The sequence below is a fragment of the Balaenoptera musculus genome, chromosome 11, assembly GCF_009873245.2.
Source record: "Balaenoptera musculus isolate JJ_BM4_2016_0621 chromosome 11, mBalMus1.pri.v3, whole genome shotgun sequence".
NCBI classification, from domain to species: Eukaryota; Metazoa; Chordata; class Mammalia; order Artiodactyla; family Balaenopteridae; genus Balaenoptera; species Balaenoptera musculus.
Window position 1 is genome coordinate 56,966,804 of NC_045795.1, and position 22,750 is coordinate 56,989,553.

General features: G+C 44.7%; 1 protein-coding gene across 2 annotated transcripts; it reads left to right on the forward strand.

The window, feature by feature from the left end:
• The first annotated feature begins 18,253 nt into the window (after window positions 1-18,253).
• On the forward strand, window positions 18,254-22,537 carry ZNF852 (zinc finger protein 852). 2 transcript variants are annotated; one of them, XM_036869204.1, is made up of 3 exons: window positions 18,254-18,508; window positions 18,818-18,947; window positions 20,842-22,537. In XM_036869204.1, the coding sequence occupies exons 1-3, from the start codon at window positions 18,299-18,301 to the stop codon at window positions 22,293-22,295; spliced, it is 1,794 nt and encodes a 597-aa protein (XP_036725099.1). In that variant the 5' UTR covers window positions 18,254-18,298; the 3' UTR covers window positions 22,296-22,537. The 2 variants fall into 2 exon arrangements, with proteins under 2 accessions (XP_036725099.1, XP_036725101.1); XM_036869206.1 differs by having other exon boundaries at window positions 20,845-22,537.
• Window positions 22,538-22,750: the final 213 nt, after the last annotated feature.

Sequence of the window (22,750 nt, forward strand, 5' to 3'; positions counted from 1 at the left end):
TTTTGGTCACCAAATGCGTGAGGTTTCTCCCCACACCAAGCAATTCTCTGAGACACCAGCTGGGTGTCCTACAACTTAATTCTGACACTGTGTACCCAGAGATAGTGTCAGATCCCACAGATTAAGGGCTCAGTCCCACAAGACTGCCCCACCCCACTTCTGATGCCGATCACAAGTAGTAGGTCCCCAGGTTACCCACAACTTCTGTCTGCGTTGTCTACAAATCAGAGGTTCCCATGACCCCCTCCTTGGGTTGGATTAATTTGCTAGAGCCACTCACAGAACTCAGAAAACACTTACTTATATTTGCCAGTTTATTAAAGGATATGCTAAAGGATACAGATGAACAGTCAGATGAAGCGATAACATAGGGTGAGGCCTGGGAGGGTCCAGAGGGCAGGAACTTCTGTTCCTGTTGATTTGGGGTGCGTCACCCTCCCAGTATGTGGATGTATTCACCAACTTGGAAACTCTCTGAACTCCATACTATTGGGATTTTATAGAGGCTTCCTCACGTAGGTATGATCAATTATTAACTCCATTTCCAGCCCCTCTCCCCTCTCTGGAGGATGGGGGGCAGGGCTGAAAATTCTAAGCTGCTAATCATGGCTTTTACGTTCCAGTGACCAGCCCTCCTCCAGGAGCCCATTCGGAGTCACCTCATTAAAACTGAAGATTCTCCTAGTGCTCTTCTTATTACTTAGGAAATTACAAGGGTTTTAGGAACCCTGTGTCAGAGATCAGGGACAGAGAACAATATATATATTTTCATATAGTAACATTATGTTTAACATTTTAAGGAATTGCCAAACTGTTTTCTGAAGTGGCTGCACATTTTACATTCCTACCAGCAATGTATGAGGGTTCCAATATCTCCACATTTTTGACAACATTTGTTATTATCTAACAGTCATCCTAGTGGGTGTGAAGTGGTATCTAATTATGGTTTTCATTTGCATTTCCCTAATGATTAATGGTAATGAGCATCCTTTTTATGTGCTTATTGGCCATTTGTATATATATATCTTCTTTGGAGCAATGTCTATTCAGATCCTTTGCCCATTTTTTCAACTGGATTATTTGCCTTTTTATTGTTGAGTTGTAAGAGTTCTACATACATTCTGGATATAAATCCTTTATCAGAAATACATTTTGAAAATATTTTCTTGGGATTTTCCCTCATTCTTGAATGATAGCTTAGCTGGGTATTGAATTATAGGTTGTACCCCTCTTCCAACGCAGGAATCAGAAAACTTTCTCTGTAAAGGGCCAGATAGTAAATATTTTCAGCTTTGAGGGTCATATAGTCTCAGTCATAACCACTCAACTCTGCCACTGTAGCAGGAACACAGCCACAAATAATATATAAATCAATGGGCATGACTGTATTTCAATAAAACTTTACTTATAAAAACAGGCAACAGGCTTGATTTGGCCCATGGGCTGTCGTGCAGCCACTCTGCCAAATTTGGCATGTATGTTGAGATTAGTGATACCACACATTCATCAAAGGTTTATTACTCACATAATGAGGAATTCTGGGAGAGTAGGGTGACTCCCACGCAGATTCAAAATGGCTTGAGGGACTTCCCTGGTGGAGCAGTGGTTAAGAATCCGCCTGCCAACGCAGGGGACACGGGTTTGGTCCCTGGTCCGAGAAGATCCCGCATGCCACGGAGCAACTAAGCCCATGCGCCACAACTACTGATCCTGCGCTCTAGAGCCTGCGTGCTGCACCTACTGAGCCTGCGTGCCACAACTACTGAAGCCCACGCACCTAGAGCCCATGCTCTGCAACAAGAGAAGCCATTTCAATGAGAAGCCCGTGCACGGCAACGAAGAGTAGCCCCTGCTCGCTGCAAAAGCCTGCAAGCAGCAACAAAGACCCAACACAGCCAAACAAACAAACAAACAAAACAAACAAAAAGGCTTGAGAGAGCAGGGAAAGGAAATTGGTCTGAGGTTTTTATGGTGGTTCAGGATTGGGGCCAAGGTAGGGTTCTCACAGATGGGCAGAACTTGAATGGTTTGAATTTCCTACTGGCGTCAACGGAGGAAACACCTGGGATTTCTTACCAGCTTGCTCAGATGTAGGAGAGAAGTGGAAGAGGAGAGTTAGGCTTAAAAGATGTCAGTTGTCAAACATAAAAAAAGATGAAGCAGACTCTATTACAGGCTGTAGTTGGCTGACCCCATATTCAAGGTTTTTGAAGATACCACATTATCTTCTGGCTTCTATTGCCTTGTTGAGAAATCTGTTGTCAGTTTAATTGTAGTTTCTTTGTAGGGAGTCCTTTTATCTTTGGTTGATTATAGGATCTCTTTATAGCCTTTGATGCCCTGCAATTTCATTACAATGTGTGTAGGTGTAGATTTGTATTTATTCATCCCGTTTGGGATATGTTAAGTCTAGGGATTTCTGAATCTAAAGATTCAGCCCTTTAAACAATTTTGGAAAATTATTGGCTATTCTATCATTGAACATACCCAGATATTTTTTATTCTTTTCTGAATTCCTAATTGATGTAGATGAGACCTAATTCTTTCCCCTAAGTCTCTTAGTATCTCTTTCACATTTTCAATCTCTTTCATATTTTCAATCTCTACATCTCTGTGCAGGAGGGCTTGTTTTCAGGTTATCTAATATGCAAAATTACTTGAAACAGAAATCCTGTCCCACCACTGTTGACTGATTGATCTCAGAATGAACATGCAGCCTCAACCTGGATGTTCCTGAGTTTTTTGTTTTTAAGATTTATTTTTTATTTATTTTATTTATTTTTCACTGCATCGGGTCTTAGTTGCAGCATGTGGGATCTTTCATTGCGGTGCACGGGCTTCTTTCTAGTTGTGGCGTGCGGGTTTTCTCTTCTCCAGTTGAGGCGCGAGAGCTCAGTAGTTGCCCCGCAGCATGTGGGATCTTAGTTCCCTGACCAGAGATCGAATCCCCATCCCCTGCATTGTAAGGTGGATTCTTTACCACTGGACCACCGGGGAAGTCCTCTGAGTTTTTAAATTGCAACTGAGAACAGAGCTATTTGGTATGTTCTGACAGACTTTCTGGTCTTTTTCCAGTGGCTGTTAAGACCCAGTTGCACCTCTGTTGTTCAAGTGTTTATCTAAGTTCTTTTCAGTAATGTTCCCTTTTGCTCAAACTATTTTGATTTGTGTCTCTTATGTGTGATGAAGAAAGTCCTAACTAGTGCAGAGGACTATCTCAAAATAGTCCTCTATTGGTACTATCTCAAGTACCATTTCAGAGAGGGAGTCAGGAACTGCAGACCAAGGACAGTGTGAGAAATTTGAGAGTTCTTAAAAACATTGTGTGTTCGTTATCTATTGCTACATAACAAATTACCCCCAAACTTATTATTAAACAACAATTTTATTATCTCACAGTTTCTGCATTCAGGAGCAGCTTAGCTGGGTTGTTCTGGTTTAGGGTCTCTCCTGAGACTGAAGTCATGATATTGGTTAGGGTTGAAGTCACGGGCCTTCCATAATGCTGCTCAAATTTTCTCAGTTATGGAAGCTAGCTTACCTCATTGTGAGTCATCTCAGCAAGACAGAGAGCAGAGAGGTAGCCTCAAGGCCTTTTTACGACCTAGTCTTAGAAGTGACACATCATCACTTCTGCCTTATTCTATTTGTTAGAAGCAAGTCACTAAATCCAGCCCACACTCAAGGGGAGGGGAATGACGCTCCATCTCTTGAAGGTAGGAGTAGCAAAAAATTGTGGACATATTTGAGAAACACTACACTTTGTCATTCCTCCATGGGTTATAAAGGTGACACTACCTCCACAGCTCCAACTAGATCATTATTCCATCTGAATTTACAGCCTCTCTTCTTTTGAAGTTCTTGGTGCCAGATTTAGCACTGACTACGCCTCATGTCAGGACTTAAAACCCATGTTTTGCCATTCATGAAACCTGCATCTTAGCCATGGCTAAGCCTGGGAGGCCCGAGGGAATGTAACAGTTATTCCAGACCCCCAAAACCCTCAGATGGGTTACCCCAGACCTCATCACTGACCTACATCCCTCACAGGGTGGCAGTACTAGTACTGACACACTTCACATGAGTTCCCTGTCCACATCGGTCCTGGCCTACCTGTTCATCAAGGAGGTACCCTGCTCCTATGACTCCCTAACCACTTGATTTCTGAATACTGTCTCCAGTCTGTCTCCTGATTTTGGAAGGAACAGTTGAGGCATTCTGACTCTGTATTTACCCATTCCCTGCCCAGTTTCTACTGACTGAGGACCACACATGAAGTGTCAACTGCATGCTCAAGAACATCTTCCTCATAACTCTCCTGGTTCTCTCATCTTGCCGCCTACAAGACGGCATCCAATTTGTACTCCATCATCCCCAACAGAACAATTATGGCCTCTACATCTCCCTGCTCTGTACACCCCTAACCCCACTGACACCCTGGCAGTCAGGTCACACAAAGGAATCTATAACTTCTGCTGGTCTGGAAAGTAAGGTAACCAGAGCCAGGCCATGTGGGAGGCCATGAGCATGGAACACATCCGTCTCTCCTTCTAGCAGGCACTCCCACATCTTCCACCCATGCAGTGAATAATTATCCAGGCTTGTGGAGAATGGATGAGGTCCTTAACCCCATGGCCCTATGATACCAGCTCTCCCTACCTTCCTTTTCTTTTCTTTTTTCTTTTTTTTTTAATATTTATTTATTTGGCTGCACCGGGTCTTAGTTGTGGCATGCGAACTGTTAATTGTGGCATGTGGGATCTAGTTCCCTGACCAGGGATCGAACACGGGCCCCCTGCATTGGGAGCGCAGAGTATTAGACACTGGACCACCAGGGAAGTCCTCTCTCCCAACGTTCTTAATCTACTTGATCTTTCATTGCTCTACAATCATACTAACCCTGATCATCCATACGATCCAGCAACTAAGGAGTTAATTAGGAGATGCTCTTCTGTGAAAGGAAAATAAAAATGGAGTCTGTATTGCCAAGAGAGCTCTCTAACAAGCTATTGAGGAAGCGTGACTTATGCACGTCTTAGCCTGTGGAACCTGACCTTTTGACCTAATGAAGTCATCCAGAACATCTGCCAGAAACAACATATCTACTTATTGACACCCTAAAAAAACTTGTGATTCCTGAGGACAAATCTTTTCCGATCATGTCAGTGCCAACCACAATTCTTGCCAGGCAACTTTCAACAGCCTCGTGCTTTTTTTTTTTAATAATTAAAAAAAAACCACATTTATTTATTTATTTATTTATTTATGGCTGCATTGGGTCTTCGTTGCTGCGTGCAGTCTTTCTCTAGTTGTGGCGAGCGGGGGCTACCCTTTCTTGCGGTGCACGGGCTTCTCATTATGGTGGCTTCTCGTTGCAGAGCTTGGGCTGTAGGCGCCTGGGATTCAGTAGTTGTGGCACGTGGGCTCAGTAGTTGTGGCTCACAGGCTCTAGAGTGCAAGCTCAGTAGTTGTGGTGCACAGGCTTAGTTGCTCCATGGCATGTGGGATCTTCCTGGACCAGGGCTCGAACCCGTGTCCCCTGCATTGGCAGGCAGACTCTTAACCATTGTGCCACCAGGGAAGTCCCAGCCTCGTGGCTTTCTGTCTTTATAAGCCCTTGTTTCTCTTCCCCATCAGGGAATACTCTTTCAAGAGTTACCTGAATCTGTGTCTCCCAAATTACAGTTATTGCAATTGCAATAAGATCCCAAATAAACTTTTTTTTTTCATCCTCCTGCATTATTTTTTTGGTTGACACTTCCTACCTGGTCTCATTCTACCTGTGAGGAGGCGTTCCAGGTAGGGAGGGATATTAGGCCCCTTCAAAGACTCCAGTCCACAGACAGAACTGAAAGTGCTACTTAGGTCTCTTTCTCACTTAGGGGTAATATTTAAATTATTAACAATTTACTAGCCTAAATGGATCAAAGCAGGTCCTTGATGGGCTAGGCATTAACTCTTCAATTGTTGTATCACGTGAGTGATCCGTGAGGGGTTGGTTGGCGGGGGAGTTCCTGTGGGGTTCAGCGTGTGTTTAAATAGTTCAGCCACTATTTACCAACTGGAACATGGGAACTTTCAAAAATGATAAGAAAAAAAATGGTTGGAACCAGAATAGCTATAACCATATGTACAAACTAAAATTTGTACTGCTTTGTACTTGCTTCTCCAGCTGATAACGCCACAAAGTCTCTTCCAGTTATAGCCTAGGAACCAGCCTGCTCTGACTTTCTGATGTGAGTTTTGACCTTCATCCTTGCCTGTTGTTCTTGATATACTCTTGGCCTCAATATTTTGAATCATCCCTGCTTCTCTGGGTGGTGCCCATTCTTGGACAGGGACTTTTCATTGGAAACTTGTCCTTGAGCCTAACTAGCCCTCCTCACTACCCTACCCACAAACCCCTTTCCATAGCTTCTGGGATCCCAGGTCAGAGCCATGCCATCCCCTGCTCTTCCTCTAGATGGAGATGGGACAGGATATGATGGAAAGCTGTAGTGAAAAGACGGAAGGATTCGTCCTGGGTGGCTATTCCACTTACCCTACTTCCTAGGGCAACCCAAACCAATCTATGGCAGGCAGTGTGCTTGGAGCTACAGGAACTGTGAGGTGATTAAGAAAATATACAGGCATGGTAATCAGTCACTCTCAGATAACCCTGTTACTTTATTTCATATTTTTGGCCACACTGCTCGGCTTGTGGTATCTTAGTTCCCCGAACAAGGATTGAACCCACGCCCTCAGCAGTGAAATCGCGGAGTCCTAACCAGTGGACCAGCAGGGAATTCCCTACATTTTTTAACTTAGCATTTGTAAATATTTGATGTGAAGTTATTAGTGAAATGGCTTATCAATTTTCCACACTGGACCACTGGCTCTTTTCATAGTAGGTACTTGAGTGCCTTATGTCTTCAAAGACAGGGCCCAGATTGAGTGGCTAAAAAAACGGTGAAAATCCCAGCAGGACATTTTACTTTCTGTCACTTGGCCACAGCTGATTCTCAGGCTTACATTCTGATCTATTTTCTCTGGCCACAGTCCTGACCACATTCCCACTCCCCATACCCAAACTTCAAATAGGAGGGAAAAAATTAAGGGGGAGATTTTCCCCTTCTTTCTAGAGGCAAAAAGCTGATGCATTTTAAATTTGAAAACACGCAAATGAACAAAGCTCTTCAGCCTGTGGCTTTTGCACGCTGCAGGGAATCAGGGTAAAAGGAAGGATCCTGCACTCCCAGGTTGTCAACTTTGGCTACATGTTGGGGTCACCTGGGGAGTTAAATAAGTAGGAACACTTGGGCCCCACCCAAAAAGCTTTGCCCTTAATTGATGTGCAATGTAAACGCTTTAAGAGCTCCCCAGGGGATTATAATGTGCAGAGCCCGTGATTTACATTCACAGTTCTTTGCTACTCAAAGCCTGGTATAAGAATACAACATGGGCACACCTGTGAGTTTGTCAGACATAGTCTTTGCCCCCTTGCACACCTTCCAAATTAGAATCTGCAGTTTAACCAGTTAAACCTGTTTAACCTCAAGTGATTTGCATTCCTATGCACATTAAAGTTGGAGAAGCTCTGCCCAGGGCTCCTGCCAAGCAAACTGGCCCAATGTGAAAGGAGGTAAAACACTCAGGAAACAGAGCTCCAAGAATAGGCCCCCAACCGGAGGAGGGAAGAGACCTCCTTGCTACAGGCTCTGTGCTGTGGCTCTCAGAGAAATCAGGTAGTGGCTGAGCCTCAGGGAGCTGGGCAGGACTTCAAAACAGAGCTGCTCTCTGAGCAGAGCAAACAGAGCAAAGAGACTGCTTCTGCAGCGGTGCAAACGCTGGAGGGGCCGATCTGCTGGATCTGTTTGACCACACCAGTCTGGGTGCTGTCTATGTTAGCTGCTGTCCCGTTGCCTAAGCACACCCCAAACACAGAACCTGCTCGAGCTCCTCTGTGATGGGAACACTGTGTTCTCAAACAGACTGTAAAACAAAAAATGTTGCTCATCATCCAGTTCTACAAGGATTAAATCATTTGCCACTGCAGCTGCTGACCGACAGTGCACCCCAGGAGGAATTCAGGATGAAAACCAGGATGAGGCGCTCTGTGCTTTGGAAAAACAGGCCCCTTAGACAGTTAGATGTATATCTCAGGAAGAATTTTAATGAGTCTGGATTCTTGCATTTTCCCAAACACAGAAAAAGCACTAAAATCATTAACTGAGATACCTGTTCCTTGTGACCTTTCACTGAGATGTATGCTTGACAGCACGTATTCCCTAGACACAATCGTACGTGTACTGGCTTCTCCTCGATCTCTGCGGAGCAGCTCTCTCAGAGCTACTGAGAGGATGTCTTCTGGGCTATAGTCCTCAGTAAAACCCAATCTACCAGCTCTTATGTTGTGTGTTTTTCTTTCAGTTGATGAGACAAGACTCAAAACTCTTTCCTGTGTGTGGTGGCAGATGTCCAATCCTTTACCCATTCACCCACTCCTTGGAGACAAGTTGCTAAGAACATTATTTCAGAAGGAAAACTGTATAGACGAGCAGTTCCCACTTTCCTTTTTGGGTATGTTGGATATTTTCCAGTTCTCCCCCATATTCACTCTCAATCCTTCTCAACGCTGTCCTGAGACCTGAGAAGCTGACCTTCTTCCGCCAGCTTCCAGTTGAGTCATGTTGACTCAAAGAAAAACACACAACATAAGAGTTGTGAGTTTACGTTTTGTTCAGGGTCTTGCTGAGGACTAGAGACCAGGAGACAGCCTCTCAGTAGTTCTGAGGAACTTCTCTGAAGAGGTGGGGGGGGGAACCAGTTCATATATGGTTTTTTCCTTTTCTTTTGGCTAGGAAATACATGTAGGCAAGCATACATCATGGTAAAAGACCTACTGCTGGTCACAAAGAACAGACACCTCAAGTTAATAATTTCATTGCTTTTCGGTGTAGGGGGAGATGCAAGAATCTAGGGTCATTGAAATTCTTCCTGAGATATACATTTAACTATCTAGGGGCCTGTTATCCAAGCACAGAGTACCTTATCCTTTTTTCATCCTGAATTCCTCTCGGGGTGCAGAGTGCAGTGGATTGCACTTAACCTTATATAATTGGGTGATGAGAGATACTCTTTGTTCACAGTTGGGCCAGTGGCAGGCCCTGGCAGGAGTTCAAAGGGAGAGTCAGGAAACTTATTACCCCAGCTCACTGTGTGTTGGACCATGGGGTTGGGCGTGTCCCTGAACTGAAGGCCACAGCTTCTGTCAGGTAGCCTGCTCCTAGGGGTGGTAATAGTTTCCAAATATCGCTAGCCCTGGGGTTTTGCTTTTCTTATGCTCACCCACATCATCTAATTACCTGTAATGAATACGCTTTGTTTGCATAATTGGGAGAAGTGATAAAACACAGAAACCAGTACTCCAAATTCACGCCCCGGGCAGCGAAGCGCAGGCAGATACGCCCTCACCGGGGCGGGTCGGGCTCCCAGGCCAGACCCCCGCCCGGGCGCAGCCTCCAGGCCAAGCCTCACCCGCCGCCCCCCGGGATCCCCATGTCGTGTTTTCTTAACAATTACACTTTTTTGGGGGGGGGCGCGCCACGAGGCATATGGGATCTTAGTTCCACGACCAGGGATCAAACCCGCGCCCCCTGCAGTGAAAGTGCGGAGCCTTAACCACTGGACCGCCAGGGAAGTCCCCAATTACACTTTTTATATGTTGCCGCTTGAACCCTCCTCATTTATGCTGTGCCGTTGGTTTGTGTCTCACCTCATCAATAGCCCTCTGGTGCCAGGATCCATTCTCTCTTTCCATCCTTGGCGGCTGGGGCATTGACAAAGAACCTGGGGTGGTTCGGACGGCTGGAACAGAGCCTCAGCGCACGGATGAGCACCCCTCCTACTGAAACATCAGTTGGCAACATGCTGAGGCCTGGCACTAGGATGCATGTACCAGAGGGCAACCAGGACAGCTACCTGGCCCCTTGACACAGCAGCTTGCACGTGTCCTCCAATGGCAGCAGGTGGTCTTTACGGCATTGGCTCCACACCCTCCAGGTTCTCTGATGCTGTCGATAGAAGACATTTGCTCCTACAGGGACTGGGCAGTCTCCTGGTGTGACTTCAGCCCTTCTTCAAGCAGCCTCTCTATCCCCAAACCTACTCCTCCAGGATTCCACATACTGGCAAATAGTACCATTGTTCACCCACTAGGTGATCCTTGTTAGAAATCACCCATAAGATAAAAGAGCTGGAAGCTGTGGGAAGGTAGAGTTTTGTGTGCCTGTGGGCTGGGAATAAGCAAGTACCCCTGGTTGTGGTGGTGATGGGGGAAGAGACTGTCCTGGAGCAGAGCCTCCCTGAGGATCTGGTTCCCCTTGTTGAAAGGGGCCCCAGGGAGTAATGAGTGGTCCCCTTAACAGCTCCTTCTGGCCAGCCTGGTCGCTATCTTGACTCCTGGCTTTGTCACCTGAAAGAGACCTACACCTGTACAGAGGCTAACCTACTTTCTCTTTTGTTCCCACGCCACAATCCGCTTATCTATGCCACAGCCGTGCTTGCTTAATAGAAAGGAAGGCAGAAGGCCACATAAGCAAAACCGAAGAACCAGCCCGAGACAGAAAGGCCCAAGATGGCAAAAGTTAACTCTCCTGAACCGGTTCTAGCCTGACCACGAGGGCAACACCTGTGCAGATGAGATGGAAGTGTGTGAAAGTTGCCTTTGCTTCATTACCATGCTAGGATCTCTGCCCAAAGTGGAGACTCGCACTTTGTTAGGCACAACTAGTGCTGAGTGCAAGGGAACCCAGAGGAATGCTCTTGCTCCTGCTGTTTCTAGAAATCTCCACCTCTTCCCCCAAATTCTGATGGCACACCCACCTCTTACCCCTCAAAAGTTGTACGCGTCCCTCCCTCAACGGGAAGGGGACTTCAGAACAGGAGCTCTCCCCTCCTCATTCCTTGATCAACAAATAAAGTTTCTGCTCTGCTGAACCTGGTCTCATTCTATTGAGCCAGTAGCACCTCGCAAGGAAAGACCCAGTTGGGGTCCACCCAAGCAGTTGGGGATAAGAAACAGCTTTGATGTCATTCTTCTCTCGGGGGAGGGAGCCCTGGAGGGAAGCCCTGCACACACATGGGGAGGGGTGTAGGAAAACAGGACCAGACTGATAGAGATCTGGGGCACGAACAGAAGGCAGGCGTCCAGTGGGTTAGGTTAGGTGGGGAGTGTCGGGGACAAGCCTATGGGCTGGGCTCAGAGGCCGCCCAGAAAGGCACTAGGGCGCGGGAGAAGCCGAGACGTTGGCCCTCCCTGCTTCCTAGAGGGGCCTAGAGGCCCGGAGCGGCGATGCGCGTGCGCGATACGGGCCAGCGGAGAGCCCGGAAAGGGGGCTGGTGCGGGGCTGGTCGTGCAGTCCGCGGACCGAGAGTCTCGCGACCGCGGGCGTCGGTGAGCGGGGCAACAGGGGGCGTCGGGGGCTGCCGTGCGGGCGCGGGGTTCCCGGGGGGCGGCGGGTGAGGCTTGGCCTGGAGGCTGCGCCCGGGCGGGGGTCTGGCCTGGGAGCCCGACCCGCCCCGGTGAGGGCGTATCTGCCTGCGCTTCGCTGCCCGGGGCGCGAATTTGGAGTACTGGTTTCTGTGTTTTATCACTTCTCCCAATTATGCAAACAAAGCGTATTCATTACAAGTAATTAGATGACGCGGGTGAGCGTAAGAAAAGTAAAAGTACCCGCAGTCCGTTAATGTTTTTGTCTGGAGGCTTCCTGACCTTTTAAAATTTGTGCACGATTATGCAAACTCTTACACGTATATGTAAATTTTTAACTACGAAACAGGATCCTACAATTGCTTAAAAATTTTTTGGTATTGTAATAAAACAGTATTGTGATAATATATGCATAACATTTACCATATGATACATAAAATTTTACCATTTTAACCATTTAAAGTGTATAATTCAGTAGCATTAAGTACATTCATACTGTTGCTTCTTGAAAATTATATCTTCAGCTTCCGGAATGCATTTGTTCATATATTGGTTAAAATTGATGCCAGCATTATGACACCACTGAGATATATATTTGCAAGTATAATTAAAATAAAACATTTTGTTTGCAGTTTATTTCGTATAATACACATTACATGAAGCTGTAAATGCCGAGCAAGTGACGTTTGTGCAGAAAAATAGCAAATTCTTTATTTGGGTGATTATTTCTGTTTTCAAAATAAAAGAGTAGTGTCTATAAAATGCAGTTTTTAAACACAAGTAATAGCACTAACCTAAAACTACTCTACTGTCGTCTGACATATAGGCTTAAGAAATAAGAAAATGTTCTCCTTCCTAAGTTAAGAGTGGTGGCAAGGAAAAGAACACCATCCTCTTTCAAACTGTTTGCGGTTCTGTTACCAACCAGGGTTCTTGGCCTCCTTAATCAATAGAAATTAAGAGGCCTGACAAGAAATTCAGGCAAGGCAGCAGGAGGGAGCGAAAACAAGTAACAGGTTCCCTTGCTTGCTCCCTGAAGGGGTGGTGGGGTTTCTTACTTGGGGTGAGGGTAGGGGTAGGTCTGGGGGTCCCAACTGAGGGGTGGCTTCGGTCGTCTACCCACCCTTGGTGGTGCTGTGTGCAGGGTACATGGGCTATACTCTGCTTTTGCTCCCAGCTCCTCAGAAGTGGCAGATGGGTTTTTGGTCTTTTTGTATCTTGTTGTTCATAATTTGCCCCAGCTGGGCCTGGAAGCAGTTATTTTTAGTCCCTTATAGTTTCTTTGTGTTTTGTTGGTGGAGGAGATGTTTGTCTAGGTGCAGGCACTGCAGCGAAGGGTCCTAGGTCCCAGCCTGTCTCACTTCCAAACTGAAAACTCCTTAATGTTAGGTCGCTTATTTTGCAAGGAAGTAATTTGCTTAGGGATTTCAGGGAATTTCCATTTGTCATACACATGTGTATATCTGTGCATTTTCAGGGACTGACAAATGAGGCTGCTCTTGCATGTTGTTCTCAATGCTGAAGAAAGGCAGACAAATTTTGGTTTGAAAAGTAAGCCAAAAAGATGGGATTGTTTTGAAAATAAACCTCTATATGTACTAATAAGGAAGGGAAACTGACAAAAACATGAAAAATAGTAACTATGCCAAGGTTAAGTTTTCTGTGGCTCTGGTATCCAGGAAGTATTAGTGCATGAGCATTCTATGCTGTCATTCTCCAGAGCAAAAATACAGAAAATGTAGTAAAATATAAGTCATTTTACTTTGCAATCTTCAGTATTTTTAATATCAGAAACTGTCTGGAAGAGGTCCCTCAGGTGAGTCATCGTGTGCTCTAGATTGAATTTTTGAGCTTATACTTTTTCTTCCCTGATTTTAGACCTCATCCTCCTTCCTTGTTTTATTATAGTACATAAGACCTGTCGCTGTCTTTATTTCATTGTCTGTCTTCTCATTAGCTACTCAAGGCAGTGCTTTTTGTCTGCTTTATTCACTGCAGAGACCTTAGTGCCTAGGGCATAGTAGGTGCTCAGTAAATATTTGTTAAATTAATGAAAGAAAATACAAATTAGAGATGATAAGCATTGACAGTATTCAATGCCCTTATTGCCAAGTTAATCCATAATATGTAGACATTAATATTTCTAGATAGAAATAAACACAGTAACAACTCAGACTTCTTCAGTTTAAAAACCTTTTTATTTTGGGACTTCCCTGGTGGTCCAGTGATTAAGACTCAGTGCTCCCAATGCGGGGGCACGGGTTCAACCCCTGGACAGGGAACTAAGATCCCGCATGCTGCATGGTGCGGCCAAAAAAAAAAAAACCTTTTTATTTTGACAATTGTAGACTCACAGAGGGTGTCCGAACTTTACAGAGTTCCCTTATATCTTTACCTGTTTTGCCTAAAGGCAGTATCTTGCATAGCCATAGTATAGTCATCAAACTTAAGAAATGTACAGGGGTCCAATACTGTTAATTAAACTGCTGATTTATTTAGGGTTCATCACTGTCTCACTAATGTTCTTTTTCTGTTCCAGGATCCAATCTAGAATCCCTCATTCCATTTAATTGTCATGTCTTCTTGTTCTCCTTCAGTCTGTGACATTTCCTCAGTTTTACTTGTTTTTCATGATATTGACACTTTTGAAGTATTTTATATTTGTAATTTTAGAATGACGCTCTCGATTTGGGTTTTGTCAGATGTTCTCCTGCTTAGATTGAGGATGATGTCAATATGTCTTCTTACTAGTGATACTACTTTTGATCCAGTATTTCTGCCAAGTTTCATCACTGTAAAGTTGCTGTCTTTCCTTTGTAATTAGTAATTATTTTGAGGAAGACATTTTGAGACTTTGCATAGAAATATCCTTTCTCCTCAACTTTTAGCCACTAATTAGCATTTCTTGGTGGATCTTGTCTGTAGCAGTTATTATTGTGATGTTCTTCTAGGTGCCTTTCATTTCTGTTTTTTCTTCTACATTTATTAACTGGAATTCTTTGTGAGGAAGAGTTGTGCCTTTTCTCCCTTTTGTTTATTTACTTAATTACATCAGTGTGTGATGTTCAGTGTTTATTTTGGGGGTTTATTGCATGTATTGTTATTTATTTTGTGGCTTAAGTTATTCTGATTTTGGCCATTGGGAGCTCTTTCAAGTTGGCTTCTGTTTCCCCTTACATGCTTCCATCCTGTTGTGTGTCTTTCTTTGATTTTCAGGCACCACAAGTTACTCATCTTGTGTTTTTACCTCCCCCAGCCCTGGAATCAACCATTTCTGCAAGGATTCCTCGTTTCATTTATTGCAGAGTGGTACTTAGAAACCAAATTTTGGGCACTAGGTTGAGCTTATTTTTTAATTGGCAAATTGGTATAAATATTATTTTAACATTTTAAATGTGTACTAGAAGCAATCTTTCTTTAAAAAAATTTTTTTAATTGAAGTATAGTTAATTTACAATGTTGCACCAATCTCTGCTGTACAGCAGAGTGACTCAGGTAAACACATATAGACTTCTCTTTTAAAATATTCTTTTCCATTATGGTTCGTCATAGGATATTGAATATATTTCCCTCTGCTATACAGTGGGACCTTGTTGTTTATCCATCCTATATATAATCGTTTACATCTGCTAATCCCAAACTCCCAGTCCTTCCCTCCCCCAACCCACTCCCCCTTGGCAACCACAAGCCTGTTCTCTATGTCTGTGAGTCTGTTTCTGTTTTGTAGATGGGTTCATTTGTGCCAAATACTAGATTCCACGTATAAGTGATACCATATGATATTCGTTTCTCTTTCTGACTTACTTGACTTAGTATGATAATCTCTAGTTGCATCCATGTTGCTGCAAATGGCATTATTTCGTAGAAGCAATCTTTCTTTAGTGGCAATTGCCTTAGAAACTTATTTGCTTATTATCAGTGTATAAAGTAAACCTTATGTACCCTCTCACTGGGCAGGAAAAACATGAGAACAAGAGACTACTTAATGAGGATTTTAAAAGGAAATCAAAATTACATTGTATATAAGGTGATAAAGCGAAATGACAGAAAGAAGAAAATGTCCCTGAAAAATGCCCACATGATTGCTTGGAATTTCCCCTGTTCTTTTGAAAGCCATTTTCATTTGGGAATGAAACTGGGCAGAGGGATGAAGCTCTGGGGGAGAAGAGGTCTGCTCCATCTCAGGTTGCTCCACAGGCCTGGGGTCTCCCATCTGTGGTATAATCTTAACAAGTTGATGAATGAAGCTTTTCTTCTGTCCTCAGAAGCTAGTTGGGACCTGGAAGGAACCCTGAGGCATTAGGATACCTGAATTTAATTGGGCAGTTTCAGCTCACTGGCCCCATCTCTTTACTATGCTGTGGGGCTTTCATTCAGACTTCAAAAGGCCCAAGAGGTCATTAACTTTTTTTTTTTTTTAAAGGAATGGTTTTCTTTTTTTTTTTTTAATTTTTTTTTGGCTGTGTCGGGTCTTAGTTGCGACATGTGGGATCTTTGTCGCAGTATGTAGGAATTGTGGTGCACGAGCTTCTCTCTAGTTGTGGCGCTCGGGCTCCATGGCGCGTGGGCTCTCTAATTGTGGCGTGCGGGCTTAGTTGCCCCGCGGCATGTGGGATCTTAGTTCCTTGACCAGGGATTGAACCATCGTCCCCTGCATTGGAAGGCGGATTCTTTAACACTGGACCACCGGGGAAGTCCCAGGAAGTCACTAAATTTTATCCATGTTCATGGTTGCAGGGGCTGGGCTCAGAGGGCTGGAATCTTTTGTCATATTCACAGGCAGTTGCCCTCATTTTTCTGTTGGTCCGTCTTCCCATCACCTCTTTACAAATACTTCACTGACCTCTTTGGACATTTCTGCAGCAGCTGCTTCAGAACAGGTCAGCTGGGAGACTTATGTTTGGTGCTAATTTCCCTGTGGGTCTCAATTTCCTGAGATAGGTCAGTGCCATTTACATTTCCCGCTGGGTGTGTTTCTTCAAAATATTTCTCTCTGGTCTCCAGTTCATTCTGTTGCGTCTCACTCCCGGATTTCTCTGCACCTGAGTGTCTTTCTCTTCCCCAGTCTGTTCTGCAATAGTTTGACCAGGAACGTCTCTCGCCTCTTCCTGTGACTCTCAGCTTCCTCCTGAGCAGCTCCGTCGGTGCTGCTGCGGCTCAGCAAGGCTGGAGCCTGCCCCTGCCGCTCCGGAGGCACCTTTCCTCTTCAGCCTCCTCTTGTCGTTGTGTCTTCAAGTCTCTTTTTACAGGCCTTCAGTTACGTACCTTATCACTTCTCAGTTTTCCTTTGCTTTTGTTTTCTCTGTGTAATTATTTTCCTTACCCCACCCCCTTGTTTCTCAGCAAAGCTTCATTTCTCTGCCAAAACTTCAGCAGCTTCCAAAGTAGTTCTTCAATTGATTCTCCATCCCCTTGTAGCAGCACTGCAGTTTCTTTTATCTGGGTGGTGACAGGCTTTCTGGTGTGAGCCTTCTTCCCATCTCAGTTTACGGTTGTATCTTTTTTGTCAGTCCCAGCAGTGCTCGCTGAGTCCAGGAGACATTGCCTAGGTATTGGTTTGTAGCAAATATAGGAGATGATGGCCTCTATTTTAATCGTGGATAAAGGTAGTGATTTTTTAAAAATTTGCTTAACCATCATGGGAGACAGAGGGTTCCATGCTCTCAGGGAAAGCTAGCTATCATCTGTGATCTGGTACATAGAGCAGTGGGGCCAGTTTGCAACAGGTGCCAAGGCCTGCTGTCCATATAATTTTCGTATATAGTCTGAGGTATGGGTCTAACTTCATTCTTTTGTATGAGTACATCCAGTTGTCCCAGCGCCATTTGTTGAAAAGTCTCTTTCCCCTTTGAGTGGTCTTGGGACTTCCATCAAAAATAAGTTGACTGTAGATGTATGGGTTTATTTCTGGACTCTTAATCTATTTCACTGATATATGTCTATCCTTATGCCAGTATCACACTGTCTTGATGAGTGTTGCTTTGTCAAATGTTTTGAAATTGTGAAGTGTGAATCCTTCAACTTTTTTTTTTTTTTTGGCTGTGCCATGTGGCTTGTGGGATCTTATTTCCCTGACCAGGGATTGAACCCAGGCCATGGCAGTGAAAGTGCCAAGTCCTAACCACTGGACAGCCAGGGATTTCCCTCAGCTTATTTTTATTTTTCAAGTTTCTTTTGCCTTGTACTGGAACTCTTGAATTTCCAGTGAATTTTATTATCAGCGTGTCAATTTCTGCAAAGGAACCAGCTGGGTTTCTGAAAGGGGTTGTGTTGAATCTGAATATCAATTTGGGGAATATCTGTTAGATGTGGGTTTAAAGAAAAGAGAGTGTAAATTAAAGGTTTTGACTGATGTCTGGAATCATTAACAAAACGTGGGAAGATAGGAAATGAAGATAGTAAGAAGATGCACTTTTGACACTGAGTTTATGCTACTATGGAACACCAGGTGAAATGTTCAGTAGGCAATTAGAGCTTGTGTTAGATGTGGAGGAGAGAACAAGGAACTGGCAGAGCAGCATTAGAGAATGAGATCTCTGAGAGAAGGAAAGGAGAAGCTCTGAGACCTGAACGCCTACAGTGTCCGTGATGAGAGGGCAGGTGAAGGAAGAGAAGCCAGGGAATGAGGGGAAGAGAGGTGAGGGGGAGGCCAGGCAGGCTGCTGCTGGGGAAGCCACGGGAGAGAGAAGGTGGTCAGAAATGTAGCTTCCTTCCGAGAGTGGCAGAGAGAGGGCTGGAAGGAGCCGCCAGTTCGGTTTGAACAGGGACCTTCTGTGCCTCCAGGAAAAGTTCACAGCTCACAAAGGATAACGCGTTTATGGAACAGGGATGAGGGTCCGTGTGTGTGGAGCCACCTGGGTTCTCTTGAATCCACTTGCTGGGATACAGACCTCATTGGAGCCAAGAGCAGGGCTGGTCCCACTCAGAGCTTTCTTTCCTCCCTCAGCTCAGCATGCTTCCCCAGTGCCTGCCCTTCCCCAAGTGGGGAACGTAGGAGACCAAGCAGCGGCAACGGTGCTCCGGATGGTCAGGCCCCAGGTGAGCTTCCTGAGTTCCAAGTCTGTGGCCCAGGAATAGCTAGAGCTCATCTCCGGGCCTCTGGCCCATTCTGAGTCTGCTGCTGTGGCTTCCCCGCCTAACTGCTTCCCCTGGAGCTGCTCCCGTCCACTGAATTCATTGACTGTATCTTGCCCTGGACTTCTCCTTTTGTTAATGTGTCCTTCCAGCTTCCCACCCTCCCCCCACCCCTTTTGCCACCAGGGCCCTGACCCTGTGCTCTCAGTGCCCCTAATGACTCTGCCCCTCAGACTGGGAATGTCCCTGAGCAGTAGAAACTTGTCATTCCAGGAGGCTGCAGAGTTCGAGTTCCTGTCTGTGGACTATACTCAGCAGAAGTGGAAAGGTCCGGCACTCAGCCAGAGAGCAGCCCTGTACCGGAACATCATGCTGGAAAATTGCCGCAGCCTGGCCTCACTGGGTAATGACTCTGTTCCCCGGTACTTAGAGTCTGTCTTCTTTACACGTTCTTTGGTATATTCGTTTTCTTTTTTAACTTTTTATTATGAAAATATAAAAAGACAAAGGGAGAGAATAGTATAATGAACCCCTCTCCATCATCACCCACTTTAATAGTTATTAACATTCTCCTATTATTAATTGAGCTGGGCCAGTTTATTAGAGTTTGTAGTTGGAAGGAGTAGAGTGCCATTCAGTTAGTTATTGTAAGGGATGAGCTAAGTTACTTACAGTAAGACTAAAGGAATGGAAGCCCTGAACAGACTGACCAGCTAGACCAGACTTCGGGAAATGAAGCCTTGTGGGGACCTGGGAACCTGGGAACCTCAGCAGTGGAAGTGAAAGGATTTTAACATCAGTGTCGTAAGACAGCTGTGCCCTGCGTATCCGTTTTCTCCTCCCACTGATACCCATTCTCTTTACTCTGAATCTTTTTTCCCCCTCCGAGCTCCTTCTTAATTAGACTTTGTGTTTCCTCCTGTGTTCTGCTTGCTGTGGCTCCTGATGGTTGCCTTCTCTCCATGCATCATTTCAGCTTGAGCTCTTGTAATTTCCTTAGTTTTTCCTACTCTCCGTTCAGAATTTATGTAGAAAAGGACTCCAAGGGTGGTTCAGCCATTAAATATCATCTTTGTTTGAGCAGAACTTTGGCCCAGGCCACGCAGAGGCTGATGACTAATCTACAGATAAGCTACACTTGCGTCTGGTGCTTGGCCCTGTTCCAGTCACCTGTTGTCCATCATGGGATGAGCTGGGTTGTTTGGCACAAAGCATGGTTGCCTCAGCTTCCCCTTCAGAAAGACTAGGGCAGGGCTGCTTCCTGGAAGGGGCTGTTGTCAGGGCAGGTTCTGGGGTTGACCAGTCTAATAACGGTAGCCTACTCTGGAGAGGGTGAGCTTAGAATCAAGGAACCAAATATCTTTAACTTTCCATATGCTAAGGTGGTATGATGGCTTGCGGCCTTGGTTAAGATGTGATTGAAAGGAACCAATATTTTTGTGTTTAGCTATGACCATGATTGCTCTGCCTTCTCCCAACTTTTGTATTCAAAAATTCTAGAATTCAAAAGTAGATACTCAGCTGTTCAGTCTCATTATGACTCCAGATAATCAAGATACAAAACATGTATTTTGATTTACGTTTCAAGTTATAAAAATTAATCTTTATAGGAGTGCCTACTGGCACCTACCGGTCCAGTGCTCCAGGGACTAGGGGGTGCCCAATTTTACAGCTTTGCTTTCCCCTTCAATACTTTTCCCCAGTATTTCTCTACCCATGGCTTCTCCAAATCTTGTCACTGTCCTGTTACACCAGAATCACTTGTTTATGTACACTTTTCCCTAATCACATCCTCATAATATAAATTTCCTTTCTACTCTCAGGTTTGCCCACATTGTTTCTCTTATTTGATTTGAGGTATTTGCCACCACTCTCTCTCCCCTACATCTTTGCTGAGAACTGTGGAACCATACAATGTCATGGTTGGAAAGGACCTTAGGGTTCCTCTATTTACTAAGGAGACGTCGCATCTAAGTGACTTCTGGAAGATCACACCATGCTTTACAGTCTGGTCTCTTGCCTTTCAACTGGCGTTTTCACCTGGCTGTGCTGGCTCAGCATCCCTCTGTCCTGAGGGCTGTTCTTCCACCCTCCTCCACTGACCAGCTTCCCTTCTTTGTTTTTCTGTCCATGAAGAAAAATTTGAGCCATTTCCCATTTTCTCTCCTGTTCTTAATGTGTCTCCTCATTCCTTACCTGTAATGTGAAGTTTTTTCAAGTACATAGACTCCTGATGATTCTCTTTCTTCAGTAGGACAAGAAATGAGTGAAAGTTGTTTTCTTCTTTCTTTTGGCAGCAGGTGAGAACAGGATGGAGAGTTCAGAGTTGCCTCCAAAGCAGGAAGTTTCTAAAGTTTTGAAGTCATCTGATAGGACCTCAGTAGTACTCTGTGGAATGATTCCTGGAGGACCAGAAGCTGGAGATGCCTGTGAAGAGACTTTAGAGAAGCTAGAAGTTCAGCCCTCAGGTGAAGAAGGGACCAGACTGGAAAGCAATTTCTTGGAAATAACACAGAAAGATAAAAATAAATCCACAAAAGATGGGTGTGATGAATATAAGGAACTTGGGGGACATCCAGACCTGTCCTCCAGTCCTACAGAACATCAAGGAGTTCTGAAGGGACAGAAATTCTATCGATGTGATGAATGTGGCAAAGCTTTTAATTGGAGTTCTCACCTCATTGGGCATCAGAGAATCCACACTGGGGAGAAACCCTATGAGTGCAATGAGTGTGGCAAGACCTTCAGGCAGACCTCTCAGCTCATAGTCCATCTCAGAATCCACACAGGGGAAAAGCCCTATGAATGCAGTGATTGTGGAAAGACCTATCGCCACAGCTCCCATCTCATTCAACACCAGAGACTCCATACTGGGGAGAAACCGTATAAATGTATTGAATGTGGAAAAGCTTTCAATGAGAGTTCCAAACTCTTTGACCATCAGAGAACCCATACTGGGGAGAAACCATATGGATGCAATGAATGTGGAGCGGTCTTTAGTCGGAGTAAAAGCCTTGTCCGCCATCAGGTACTTCACAGTGGTGAGAAACCTTACAAGTGTAATGAGTGTGGGAAAGCTTTCTGTTCTAACAGAAATCTTATTGACCATCAGAGAATCCACACTGGGGAGAAGCCTTATGAGTGTAATGAATGTGGCAAGGCCTTCAGTCGAAGTAAATGTCTTATTCGACATCAGAGCCTCCACACTGGGGAAAAACCATTCAAATGCAGTGAGTGTGGGAAAGCCTTCAATCAGATCTCTCAACTTGCTGACCATGAGCGAATTCATACTGGAGAAAAACCCTTTGAATGTAATGAGTGTGGTAAGGCATTCAGTCTGAGTAAATGTCTCATTCGACATCAGAGACTTCACACGGGTGAGAAGCCCTATAAATGCAATGAATGTGGAAAATCCTTCAATCAAAACTCATACCTCATTATTCATCAGAGAATTCACACTGGTGAGAAACCTTACGAATGTAACGAATGTGGGAAGGTCTTCAGTCATAATTCTAGCCTTATGGTACATCAGAGAACCCATACTGGGGAGAAACCATATAAATGCAAAGATTGTGAGAAAGCCTTTCGTGACAGCTCACAACTCACTGTGCACCAAAGAGTTCACACTGGAGAGAAACCCTATGAATGTACTGAGTGTGGGAAAGCCTTCAGTCAGCGTTCTACTTTCAATCACCACCAGCGAACTCACACTGGAGAAAAGCACTCAGGTCTGGCTCGGTCTGTTTCTTAAGCCATGATTCTCTAAGACAGCAAGGAACTCTGAGTTAAGATTTCTATATAAGAAGTATGCTCACCCTGGTCCCTTCTTGGAACCACTATTCAAAGTGGATCATTCCCTAAATGCTCTCTGGTGGTCAGGAAGGTGGGAGAGTGGGAGTAACAGTACGGTCCTTCCCCACTAAGGACTACACATTTCATGTGCTTGTAGGTTTCCTTTTTCTTTCACCTTTTTTTTTTTGGCCGTGCCATGCAGCTTGCAGGGGATCTTTCCCGACCAGGGATCAAACCCACGCCCTCAGCAGTGAAAGCAAGGAGTCCTAACCAGTGGACCACCAGGGAATCCCCTTCTTTCACTTTTTAAAAAAATTAAAATCTATCTTGTTTCTTAATTATTTCTTCCATAATTATATTCTTTTTTTTTTTTAATTAATTAATTTATTTATGGCTGTGTTAGGTCTTCATTTC

Coding starts and splice junctions, on each gene's coding strand:
- ZNF852 (XM_036869204.1), top strand. CDS start 18,299: ATGAGGGTCCGTGTGTGTGGAGCCACCTGGGTTCTCTTGAATCCACTT. Junction 18,509..18,817: donor TCCGGATGGTCAGGCCCCAG/GTGAGCTTCCTG, acceptor TTGTCATTCCAG/GAGGCTGCAGAGTTCGAGTT. Junction 18,948..20,841: donor CCGCAGCCTGGCCTCACTGG/GTAATGACTCTG, acceptor TTCTTTTGGCAG/CAGGTGAGAACAGGATGGAG.